Source organism: Astyanax mexicanus, chromosome 9 (assembly GCF_023375975.1).
Source record: "Astyanax mexicanus isolate ESR-SI-001 chromosome 9, AstMex3_surface, whole genome shotgun sequence".
NCBI lineage: Eukaryota > Metazoa > Chordata > Actinopteri > Characiformes > Acestrorhamphidae > Astyanax > Astyanax mexicanus.
The window spans coordinates 8,354,655-8,368,584 of NC_064416.1; the positions used below are offsets into that span (position 1 = coordinate 8,354,655).

The 13,930-nt window shown below is 39.1% G+C and overlaps 1 protein-coding gene across 1 annotated transcript in view; it reads right to left on the reverse strand.

Annotated features, from left to right (window-relative positions):
* LOC103033205 (SH3 and multiple ankyrin repeat domains protein 2) overlaps nucleotides 1-13,930 on the reverse strand; it is a 230,313-nt gene that overhangs the window by 155,811 nt on the left and 60,572 nt on the right. The window contains exon 2 of the mRNA XM_049483310.1: nucleotides 169-396. Coding sequence (XP_049339267.1) covers nucleotides 169-372 — 204 coding nt within the window. The 5' untranslated portion in view covers nucleotides 373-396. The remainder of the gene's footprint in view (nucleotides 1-168; nucleotides 397-13,930) is intronic.

Genomic DNA, 13,930 nt, shown 5'->3' on the forward strand with positions numbered 1-13,930 from the left:
ATATTTTCACACTGCTGATATTTTCCTCACTAATGATGCTCAGAGCGCCGCCTCCGACTCCACACCACGCTCCAGCTGCTGCTCAGTTCACCAAGAGTTCAGTGGGTCTACGATAGGATCACAAACCACACACACACACACACACACACACACACACTCAGAGCTCACCGTCTGCTGCAGGTCAGGAATGACCACCCTGATGACCAGCGAGTTGGACTGGATGTCCTCCATGCGGCTGGTGGGCCTCTGGGCTGTGGCTTTTATGGTCTCGTAGATGGTCTCCTCTTTGGAGCTGTCGGAGGCAGACTCGTCTGAATAATCGGAAAAACTCTGAGCCATCTCATCCTCACTGGACGTTGGGCTCCGGGGCATAGTCAGCCGGCCACACGGATTCAGCTGAGGAACAAAAACACACTTAAATAAACCTACTAATAGAATCTGAACAGGTTCATATAGAAAATTGTTATAAGTTTTAAGAGACATGCTGAGAAATTCTGAAGTTTGACTCTTTAGATGGGAACTGGAGCTACTTAAAGAGGCTAAAGGCAATAAACAGAATGATTAACTGGGATGTTGAATGAAACCAGGCATATGAAGCTCTAAAAGCTCCATCACAGAAACATATTTTTGTAAGTATTTTTTGAGTTTAGTTTAGTTCATTCCTATAGGTGCGCCCTGCACATGCTCCCCCGCTCATTAAACACCCACACAGATTAGAGTTATTTGCATTTTTTTTCAGTAATATTACTTTAATGTTTTCTACTGTTTTGTAGAGTTTTTCTTTCTTATATTTAAAAATTCGTTAGATTACATTTTGGTAGGATTTTGTGTTTAGTTTAGTCCATAGGTCACTAATAGGCGGACCGCGGTCCGGACCCAGATGTTGTCCAATGCGGACCCAAACCAGTAAACTACTGAGAAGGATTTAATTCTGACAGCTTTTATTTAAAGCTGTCAGAACTTTTACTTGTCTGAGGTATACGTGCTTTGCGCTGCAGTAAACTCACAGACCAATCACGTGTGCTGTAAGATCACCAAACGTCTCCTCCATCCATCCATCCATCCATCCATCAACAGTAATAATATTAAATAAAATAAAACTGCTGTTTTAAACAAAGCTGATATTCTAGCAAAGTTTAGCAAAATTCATGTAATTATCATGAAAGGCAGGCCTAAATCTAATAATATAATATAATAATAATAATATAATATAATAATAAATATAGCATTTTAAAGTTTCACATTAATAGACAGATTCACATTAATAGACTTGATAAGTTAAATTATTGAGGGTGTTTCAATATGGTTGAAATATACTGAAAAGTATTTGTAATTTTTGTCTTTCAGTTGTTGACGTCATAAAACACTGAGAGAACTACTATAGGCTTCTTCAGTATACAGGATAAAGCACTGAATCATAACACAAGTTTAAAGGGACGACGGTCCGGACCTTGGCCTGATGGAATTTTCTCTAACTGGACCGTACTGAGTTCTAATTAAATACCCCTGCTTTAGTTCATTCTTATAGGTGCGCCCGGCACGTGCACTAAACACACACACACGGATGAGAGTTATTTGCATTTTTTGTTCCTTTAAAGTGCAGGCAGAGTAAGAATTTTACTTTGCTTACTGTGTGTTATAATTGGTGTGCCTTATAATCCAGTGGGCCTTATGTATTAAAAGAATAGAGATTATAGACATTAATTGATAGTGCTCCTTATAGTTTGAAAAGTACTCTAAATGTTTTTCGAGAAACCGTTTTACTAGGTATCATATCTTTACAGTAGTAGTAGGTATAGGGAGGTATAGTTGAAGGGTGCTGTGCAGCAAGAAAAAAACAGATTTGCCAAAATCAGATGTTTTACTATCATCAACAATTCTAACTTCAGTATAGTCTATTCAATGATTTGTTTTCAAACAAAAAAAATAATGTATACATTCCAAATAACTAATTTATGTAAGCTAACATTGTTTATTGTTTCACAATTAACATGTGATGACAGCTATTACATTTTACAGTGCAAAAATCATATATATCAACACAGCAATGTAAAACTATTAGGGGTGTGACGAGACACTAATATCACGAGACGAGACGAGACACGATACTTGGTTTCACGAGAACGAGACGAGACGAGATTTAAAAATAAAATTTTAAAGAAACAGTCAAAAATAAAAAATGGCTTGAAAACTAGAGTTTTATTTGACAAAATAATATAACACAAACTTAACAGACTGGTTTCTCTCACACATTGATTTTATAAGAAATAGAATAAGAATAAGAATTAAAAATAAAAATAAAACTTTTCTAGGTCTTATATAGTGCAAACAATAAGTGCAAACCACAACCAGTCATATTAAGCCTATGGTTTGTGTGTTTTTTTCTCCTAAATCTCTTGTAATTTAACTATGCATAACCATAACCAGTCATATTAAGACTATGCTTGAAGAGCGAACAGAGACAGAACATTTTTTTTATACAGTACAGAGCTAAGGGATTAGTACAGCTGCCTATGAAACAGTCACGTGTAGGATTTACTTACAGTATTTATATATGGTTTGTGTCTTGTTGGCCACTCTGTTACCGTTTATTGTTTCCACTGGAGCCAAAACGCAGCCAGATATACAACTTAAAAGTAGCAGAAGCATCTTCTATACAAATACCTGAATTTTCCTCTTCTGCTGAGAGCTGCTCTCACTGCTCAGCCACCACACTCACTGCTATCGCTACTGTGTTGCCAGATCCCTCTTAAAAAGTCCACACTGAACTGTTTTTTTCCCGCGAGACAGGTTTAAGCTTGACGAGAAATATAGTCACTTTTAATCTCACAAGATCTCGTGCCACGAGATCTCATCACATCCCTAAAAACTACAGAAGCACATTTTAGATACAGGCGTGTTGTGATGCTCATTGCTATCTTACACCACACAAACAGTCTATTCTCAGTATTTTCATGCCTTCTGCCTGCATCAAACTTTTACTTCTCTGCCTTCTCCTGTCACTTCAGGTGTGCCCCAGGGCTCTGTCCTGGGGCCCCTCCTATTCATCATTTATCTCCTTCCCCTTGGAAATATCTTCCGCAAATACAACATCCATTTCCACTGTTATGCGGACGACACCCAGCTCTACCTTGCCACCAAACCCAATTCAAATCTTCCACCCTCCTACCTTACTGACTGTTTGTCTGAAATAAAACTATGGTTCAATTCAAATCTACTAAAACTTAACAGTGATAAAACTGAGGTTCTCCTCGTAGGCACAAAATCAATACTATCCAAAACCAACAGTCTGTCTCTTAACATTGACAACTGCTCTGTCTCCCCCTCCCCACAGGTAAAGAGTCTGGGTGTCATCCTGGACAGTACTCTCTCATTTCAATCACATATCAACAACATTACCCGGTCTGCGTACTTCCACCTCCGCAATATAAACCGTCTTCGCCCTTCTCTTACTCCTCATGCCACTGCCATTCTTGTACACAGCCTTGTCACCTCTCGATTAGACTATTGCAACTCTCTTCTCTTTGGTCTCACCAATAAAACTCTCCATAAGCTTCAACTGGCCCAGAATTCAGCTGCCCGTATCATCAGTAGAACCCCCACCTTCCATCATATCACTCCTGTTCTCCAACAGCTCCACTGGCTCCCAGTAAAGTTCCGTATCAATTACAAAATCTTCCTGCTCACCTTTAAGGCCATTCACAATCTTTCTCCACCATATCTCTCTAATCTTCTTCAGGTTGTAATTCCATCTCGTTCCCTCCGATCTTCTTCCTCCATCCACCTTACCGTCCCTACTGCTCGCCTCACCACCATGGGGAGCAGAGCCTTCAGCCGCTCTGCTCCCCAACTCTGGAACTCTTTACCACCTCATATCAGACAAATTAACTCACTCTCACAATTCAAATCCACCCTCAAAACTCACCTGTTTGAAATTGCCTATTCCATCTGATTGTTTTCCCTTTTTTTTTAACCTGTTTTTAAATGTTGTGTATTTCGTATGTTTATTTAATGCTTATTTTGCACTTTGTAAGGTGTCCTTGAGTGACAGAAAGGCGCCTGAAATAAAATGTATTATTATTATTATTATTATCATTTTAATGGCAACAATGCTTGTAAATATATGATTCTTAAATTAATATTTTTCACAATCATGAATATTTAAGAGAATAGGTATAAGCCTTTTGTGTAAGGCATACTTTTCCCGTCGTTACGATAGCAAAGACATACTAGCATGCACTAAATCAAGCTGCACTGTGCACAGTTAACGGCTTGCCTATAGATCACTAAAATAGAGAATAAAGGCCTTGGTTGATGTACTTTTAGTTTTGGTGAAAAGCAGGACATAAATAAAGTTTCTTCAAACTCTCACTTTAGAGTAAAGGAGTGATGTAATAGTTGAGAGGTTAGCGTGGGACCCTGAAGATGTAATTCTGCAGCAGGTGTGACAGAAACAGGCTGTATAAGAAACTGATGCATGTCATTTTCATTCCAGCCTGAGCTCATCCTGCAGGGACAGAGAGGCGGGGGGGTGTGACGAGCCGGACAGCAGGGTTAAAGTGGATTTTGCCCAGCGTCTAATGAAGTGGGAAAGGCTACATGTGCATTTCCTGCAGCAACACCTGAGACTCCAGCCCGCTCTATTCACTACAGGCCTGTTTCATTACACTGCCACAGCCCAGGAGCTGCCGGATAAACGCCCTGCTCTATACAGACAGATACACAGACAGACAGACAGACAGACAGAGAAATGGGGTTCAGAACAGAATCGATTTGTCAAACTTCACTGATTTAAAAAATGTATCATTCAGACTGATCACAAGTTTTACTGATAAAAAGACAATCCTGATATCTCTCATCATGCAGGGGGTCTACAGAATCCCTGCAGATCAGGTGAGGTCTTCAGAAAAAGGCCTGCAGATGAATGGCAACCACTAGCATAGGAACCAAGGGAGATATCAGAAATAGGTGGATTTGTCCTCCCTTAAAATCCTCCCTTGGTTCCTATGCCAGTGGTTGCCATTGGCACAGGTGACGTTTCCTTTTCTGTATTTCTTGCGAGTCAGCATAGCTTAGAAAAGTATCGTGGGTATTTCCATTTTCTAAGTAAAGTTAAAGCCAAGAAGACGTGGTTGCGTGTTCCCGAGAGAGGGTGCTTTTCCTGGCGGGGGTGCTGAATTCAGCACAACAGCAGCTTTACACGAGAGGTCAGGGATGAGAGCAATGAAACAATAGACTGCAATAAATACTTTTGAAGATTTTGGGTAATGTCTTGTTCTGATAACAGACTAGGAGGGTTTGGGTTATCTAACATTTATATGAACAAGGGGTGGGAGATAAGGCCCTAAAATAATATAACGATATTTCATGGTATTTTCGCGATAATGATACTCGATACGCGATATAAATTTTTATTTTTTTTTAAGAATACACTACTGCAACAAAATTAAAATTTTATTTTATTATTGCATACGATTTACACCACACTGCTACCTGAGATATAAAAAAAAATACAAGAATTTTATCAGATTTGTAACAGAAGTCAATGATCCAGAATGTCATGATACTAATAATAATGCACTCCCAATATCTCCATATATCCAGGATTAAAGTAAAATAAATGATTCTGGACAGATATAATCTGTCTCTAGTTGATATATAATGGGAAATGAGGACAGTGTGATTTTTTCTTTTGCTAAAAACAGCAAAAAAGTAGAACCCTGATATAATAACAGTAAATGTATTAAGGAGGAACATATTTAGGTTGTAAAGTCACCTTTAGATTTAACTAATAATAAATAGAAATTCAGAAAAAAATGTATATATTTTTTTGTGATTAACTGTAATTCTGCAAACGTTGTTCTAAGTCACTATATGGTGGGCTTTGATTCATTTTAGCATTTTAGACAGACGTTAAATGTCAGACATTCATCGCTATCTTGGCAATGAACAAACCCATAATATGTGCCTGTTGGCATCTAATAGCTAAAACTTTTACATCAATCATAAACAGAATGAACGAGTGTGAACGTTTATTTTGTTTATCATTGATATAAAAGCAAATAAGATGTAGGTGTTTCCAATAAAGTGGCCAGTCAGTTGAAGCATGAGAGGTGTTTCACAAGGTGTTTTAAAAGGGTAAATTATCATAATTACATTTATCCTAATTATATTTAAAATGAAGAGTAATAATAATACTAGTGGTTCTGTAGAATATTCTGGAAAGCTCACCTCTCCCCTCCCTCAGGGTTTAAGGCTATTATCAGCTCCAGACGCAGCGCAGTGAGGGTGATAGATGGAGATTAATTAATGATGGATCATCAGAGGCTCTGAGAGGAGCACGCTGTGGTGCTGCTTTGATTAGCATTGCTCCTGTTTATGAGTTAAGTAATGCTAAGTCATACCCCGCTGGTTACACAGATAAGCTTACTGACCAGCATCACTCTAATAGTACATTTACTGGTGTAGAACAGTTCTGTCAAAAAATCAAAATAAGCGTAATGATCCCTGATCCTGATTGATGATTGACTCCAGATTCAGTCAATTACAAAAGACATGTTCGGTTTCTGACATGAGCTTCTTACGTTAACAACATGAGAAGCTTTAACTAATATTATCTCTAAAAACAAATGACTTTACTGCCTGTTATATTCAACTCAACTCAATACCTTATTAGTACAGAACTAATGGATACCACAAAACACTGTATACAACAGAGACCCTGAATATTACAGAACACAGAACCATTGGATAAAACAAAAAAAACACACTGGATACCACAGAAACACTGGATACCACAGAAACACTGGATACCACAGAAACACTGGATACCACAGAAACACTAGATACCACAGAAACACTAGATACCACAGAAACACTAGATACCACAGAAACACTAGATACCACAGAAACACTAGATACCACAGAAACACTGGATACCACAGAAACACTAGATACCACAGAAACACTAGATACCACAGAAACACTGGATACCACAGAAACACTGGATACCACAGAAACACTAGATACCACAGAAACACTGGATACCACAGAAACACTAGATACCACAGAAACACTGGATACCACAGAAACACTAGATACCACAGAAACACTAGATACCACAGAAACACTGGATACCACAGAAATACTGGATACCACAAAAACACTAGATACCACAGAAACACTTGATACCACAGAAACACTGGATAACACAGAAACACACAATAGTACCACATTAACACTAGATACCACGACACACTGGATACCACAAAAACAAACACTGGATACCACAAAAACACTGGATACCCAAGAAACACACAATAGTACCACAGAAACACTGGATACCACAGTGACACTAGATACCATGGACACAATGGATAGATAACACAAAAACACACAGGATACCACAGAAAGACTGGATACAACAGAAACACACAATGGTACCAAAGTAACACTAGATACCACAGAAACACTGGATACCACAAAAACACACACAATAGATTAATAAAAAGATAACACAAAACCACTACAAACCACAGTAACACTGGATACCAGAGAAACACAAAATAGATACCACAGAAACACTGGATACCACAGAAACACTAGATACCACGGACACACTGGATAGATAGCACAAGAACACACAGGATACCACAGAAAGACTGGATACCACAGAAACACACAATAGTACCACAGTAACACTAGATACCACAGAAACAATGGGTAACACAAAAACAAACACTGGATACCACAGAAACACTGGATACCACAGAAACACTGGATACCATAGAACACACACAATAGATTATTAAATAGATAACACAATAACACAAACCACAGTAAGACTGAATACCAGAGAAACAAAATATCTACCACAGAAACATTATATAGCACAAAAATACTAGGTACCACAGAAACACACAATATACACCACAAAGACACTGGATACCATAGAAAAACACAATAGATATCACAGAAACACAAAAATACACAGAAACACAAAAATAACACAGAAACACACAATAGATACAACATAGACACTGGATACCATAGAAACACACAATATTTACCACAAAACACATAACAGATACCACATAAACACTGGATACCACAGCTGCTGTCAAAGTAGCTGCTCGGTAAGACTGTCCTATGAAGACTTACAAGCCCATTGGTCACACAAACATACTACTCTGAAACGTTATTATAAATAAAATATATTATATTTCCAAACGAAAAATTAAGCTATACATTATTTGGGCCATTAAACATGTACATAAACCAATACACTGCACCAGTACTAAACACATATATTAAAACAGTACCGTCAGTTTTAATAGTATCACAGAGCCCAGTGAGCTTATCTTTCAGTTCAGCACGTTTTACAGCACAGTAGCAGCTAATGGGTTCAGGGTTAGGGGACAGGCCAGGACTCTTTATGACCTAGAACCTCAGATTCTCACAGCAGCACTCAGTACAATACAGTTCTACAACCTTACAACACATTTCCACCAAAACTCTGACACACTGACGGAGATTTTATAGCAGAACACAACAGGGTCTGTTTACTGAACACAGTTTAATGCAATATAGACAAAATAAACACACAAATATTACAATACCTACATTTAGAGATTTATTATCATATACAGTATACACCCTAATAAGATACCAAAGCAAAAGTACTGGATGGAGCACCATCATTCCAAAGAACACCGTTCTACTGCTCCACAGCTTAATTCTGAGGGATTTTATACCCTTCTAGCCCAAACCTGGCATTAGACAAGGTGCCAATATGTTTATTTGCCCCAGAGAGTCCTATTATATTACTTATATATACTTCTATAAATGGGGTAGATAAGCTGTGTGTGTGCATTTGCACATCAGTTTCAGCAATGGATGCAACTTAAAATGATTTAATGTCTTCATTATAAGGGGTTTCCACAGTGATCTATAGCTAAACTGCTTGATTTAGGGTGTGTCAGTGTGTCTTTGCTATCATAACAACAGGACAACATCTTACATGCCTTGAAATGCGCAAAATGCATATATTTATTCTCCTAATAAATCATGGGTGTGTTTTTAAAATAAACCATCCAGAGTCTCAGTTACAATTTTCTTTAAGAGCCAGGTGCTCTATTAACTTTGGAGGATTGGTATTGGTATGACTCTACCCTCAGCTCAAATTTGAAAAAGGCTAAAAAATGAGTGGGATAGTATGGGAGGGGCACTGGGTGATGTATGTGTTTAGGAGTGGGGCAAGAGGGAGAGCTAAGAAGCAGATAATTGAACGTCAGCAGGGGGGCGGTATTATTAATCAACTGCTCTGCAGATTACAAAAGTACACAGATACATTATCCTCGCCTATAGCACAGTTGGACCTGAGAGGGCACTGCAGAGGCAGAAACTACCACAATAAAAGCTTTTTTAAAGGTTAGAAAATGTTTATACAAATTTTAAACAGGACTGGTGACATTTGTAGCTGTGACTGTGTTGTCAAGATAGCAATGAACGTCTGACTGTTCACGTCTGTCTAGGTTGTATTCAGTCAGTGGAGCACCTGTGTTTTCCACTGCTAAGATAGCAATACACCAGAAGTTAACCTAAACACACCTTATTTTCTGATCTCCACATCCATTAGTGTAGATATATTCATGATCTAGAACTTAGATTTTCTGCCTGAACCCGACCCCTCAAGAAAAATGGACTGTAACATAGGCATCTGTTTTTTAATGCTATTTTTAATAAAGCTATGGCGTATTAACCACAATACAGCAAAGTAACAAAGTGTTTTAAAAAAAGTTGAGCGGTGCACATTCCACTTGTCCGTATTACACACTTGACTTGCAGTGCAGTGCAGTGCATAGCTGTATCACTTTATTTTGTGTTTTTGCACATAGACTACTTGTATAAGCTCTATATAAAAAAATACTTTCATTAGAATTTATTTTCTATTCTAAAACCATGTTAAATTATAAAAGATTAGAGGAAAGTCATTCAGACATCATTCTTGTAGCCTAATTTGCCGATGTTTAGGACTGTGAATCATTGTTTGCACTGTTGGTGTTTTAACATTTCTAAACATTTTTCTTAAATAATAGGTCTACCTTTCTTCAGTGTTGCAGTGTTGCAATGGTCCAGTGGTCTAAAGCGCTGAAACTATTATTGGGAGAAGGCTGGTCCGAATCCCCATCATGCAGCTTGCCATCAGCTGCCGCAGTTCAGAGAGAGCACAACTGGCCTTGCTTTCTCTGGGTGGGTACGGTACAGTAGATGAGCTATTTCCCCTCATCACTTCTAGGGTGATGTGGATCAGCACAAGGCGTCTGTGAGCTGATGTATCAGAACTAAGTCGCTGCGCTTTCCTCTGAGCAAGCAGTGATGCTTTCCATCTGCAGATGGAAAAGAGGCGGAGTCTGACTTCACATGTATCGCAGGAGGCATGTGCTAGTCTTTATCCTCCATGTGTTGTGGCATCACTAGTGATGGGGGATATACAGCTGAGTAGCAGCTGGATGGGTGGGACAATTGGCCACCCAGAGAGAGCATGGCCAACTGTGCATGGCCATTGCTGCTGATGCCGGACTTGTGGAACAATGTATTATTATGTTAAATCATACATATTTATGAAAATATGATATAGTATTATATCAATGAAAACTGTTCTCTTCAGTAAACGTCGACCTATTGACGTCTATCCTGCACAGTAACTCTGTTTATGTAGATGTGGATTAATACAAAATCCCACTTTTTAAACAGTAGGTAATTTAGCGTTGATGTGGGAAGACAAACTAAGACAATAAAGCCTGATTAAATCCCCCTCGCTGCTGACAAAGGACGCGGGGGTCTGATTAGCCTAATTAACATACAAATGAAATTAAGAGAGATTTGCAGTTATGAAGAATCAAACAAACAAATCAGGATGACGTGATGTTTCTGCACGCCGAGAGTGAGCGTCCTAACACATACAACTGATAACACAAGCGTGTGTAGAGTGTGTGATCATGTGTTATTATGTATGAACATGTGAAGTCATGTGTTATCGTGTTTGTTCATGTGTGTTTACTGTGTTAGCAAGTTTATGGTTAAATACACATTGATTAAGTGGCATTAATCTGTTTTATATGTAACAAAGAAAATGCAGGTAGGAGCATGTAATAGAGTGAAGCACAGTGAGTGAAAAACACAGTGTTTAAAAACTCCAGCAGCACTGCTGCATCTTAACCACTCGTACACACATAACACAACACACATTAGCCCTGTGTTCACACTAGAACGCGACGAGTCGCTTGTGTCGCCCAGCGTTTGTCGCTTGTGGGCGTGTCAAGCTTAACGCCTGCGTTTATCATGGTCCAGCCTCCGACAAGAAAAAAGAAATAAAAAAAAGGAATCGCTCGGCCACTTTATTCTACAGCTATAACTCCCAAACTTGCTGGACTCTTGGGCGTTTCTGAGATTTAACTGCACTGGAAACGCAGCCGTTCCCGCAAATTGACGTGGGTCCACCCCATTCAACAGAATGAACGGGGAAAGAAACTCAGAGAGCAGGAGCTTGAGGACGTCGGACCGCCTTGTTTGTGATTCGTCCAAAGAAAAGCTAGGAGCCAATCGGGTTAGAATGTCGCTTCACTGCGTCATAATTCATTTGCATAAAGTTGAGAAAAATTCAACAAAGCTCTGTCGCTTTGTCGCTTGTCGCCTCTCGCGGGTCGCCGTGAAAAATCGCGCCCTGCCTTAGGAAATGAATGGTCGCCTGTTGCTTTGTCGCTTTCCAGTGTGAACACAGGGTTAGGCTTTTTTCATATAAGCACTATTTGGTACGGTTAAAGAGGACTAAGGAATTGCACTCGGGTGCAGACGAAAACAACCAAAGCACTTAGACCCATGAGAGGAGGTGGTTTTGGTCTCATTACCCTTGTAAAAGAAAAGTGCATTTAAGTCTATTTTTTAAAAGTATACTTAACATGGAAAAGATACTTTTAGCATTAAAATTAATATGTACTTAAATACATACTAATTGCAACTTAAGTATATTTTAATTGCAATTAAGCTATATTGCTCTAAAATACATTTTGGTATAACTAAGTTAAGTAAAGCTAAGCTAAGTAAACAAAACTGTAATAAAAAATACTTTCTTTTAAAGTGAAACGGGCAGATTTTGCTCCTGAAAACTGTTTAATTGGGTGAGTAAAGCGCTTCTGTTTATTTACAGTAAGCTTAGATTCCCAAATTTTTCTAGCACAAAGCGGTTAGTGGCTAATGCGGCCCGACAGCGCTACACTGAGGAACCCAGAGAGTTCGGGTAAGCCAGGGTGATATTAGCTAGCGTTTCGCCCCACGTAGCTTGTTTTAGCGTGGTAAACGAGCTGGTTACAGTCCGATATACTCGACTCTGAACGACAAATGAGCTAGCACTGCAGTTAGCAGCTAATGCTAATGCTGCTCCAGCCTTAGTGCTGGAAAAACTTCACTGAAACTCCTGTATAACTCTGTACTTCAGCGAAGTGGCTTTACTGCTCTTTAATACCTGACTGGTAGAATTCATACATAAGACAGGATTATAAGGCACACTGTCGATTTTTGGGAAAATGAAAGGATTTTAAGTGCTCCTTATAGTGCAAAACATAAGGTACTTGAATGTGTTAGAGCGTGTAAATGAGTTAGGGTCTGAGTGTGTGTGTGTGTGTGTGTGTGTGGGACGTTCCACACGTAAGCGATTACTGAACTCATCTAAACCTAATACTTCTCATCTGACCAAATCTGTTCCACCAATAATAGCCTCATTGTGGGATGGAGAATGCAGCGCTGCTCGTTTATTAGAAAGTCTCGAGCGGCCACTGTGTCTTAATTTCAGCTCTCTGTCCGAATGAAGACTCCATCATTTCTCCTCCATCAGCTCCCTCCATCCTTGGCTTTATCCAGCTGCTCCCGTCCCAGTAATTGGAAGTGAGGGACAATATGGAGTGAGGAACACTTTCTATAGCTTCAGCGCACAGACCGAATGAAGCCCTATTCACCACCATAAGAGGATCTGTGAGTGACTGCGTGTGTGTGTGTGTGTGTGTGTGTGTGTGAGAGAGAGAGAGAGAGAGAGAGAGAGAGAGAGAGAGAGAGAGAGAGAGAGAGAGAGAGAAGTGTACTTTTACACTTTCAGGACAATGACTGCAATAAAAGAGGAGAACAACAGAACAGACCCACAGTAGCAGCACAACACTCCTGACATACAGTGTAAAGGAGTGAGACATATGATTATAATATATAATCAGCTTTAACAATCAACACTCAGATCCAACGCTTACAGATAAAAACAAGTAACATAGGTTTAATATTATATTATAAAAAAAATAGAAACATAACAGAACCAGGAACTAGAGAAATCATAAGCATGCAGGCAAATAGGTCAGACATACACGAACTCATAACTCATAAACCATGAAATAGAAATGAAGTCAAAAGCCGCGAGAGCAAACAATACAAAACCAACAAGTACAGATAATCTACATTACATTACATTACATTACATTACATTACATTTGGCAGACGCTTTTGTCCAAAGCGACTTACAATAGTCAAGTACAATGTAAAATAAGTTTAAAGGTAAAACATCTTTGGATAGGGATAAAAGGAGGTCAAAGGGGAATAATAGGATAGAGGAGTGAAGGAGGGGAAGAAGGAAATGAGGTTAGAAGTAGTTAGTGTGTTAGAGGTGTTAAGAGAGTAAGTGCTCTTTGAAGAGCTCTGTCTTCAGGAGTTTCTTAAGGATAGTGAGAGATTCTCCTGATCTGGTAGTGGAAGGTAGTTTGTTCCACCATTGGGGAACTCTGTATGAGAACAGTCTGGATTGCTTTGTGTGAATGTTTGGCAAAGCGAGGCGACGTTCATTGGAGGAGCGCAGCGGCCGGGAGGTAGCGTAAGCCTTCAGGAGTGAGTGCAG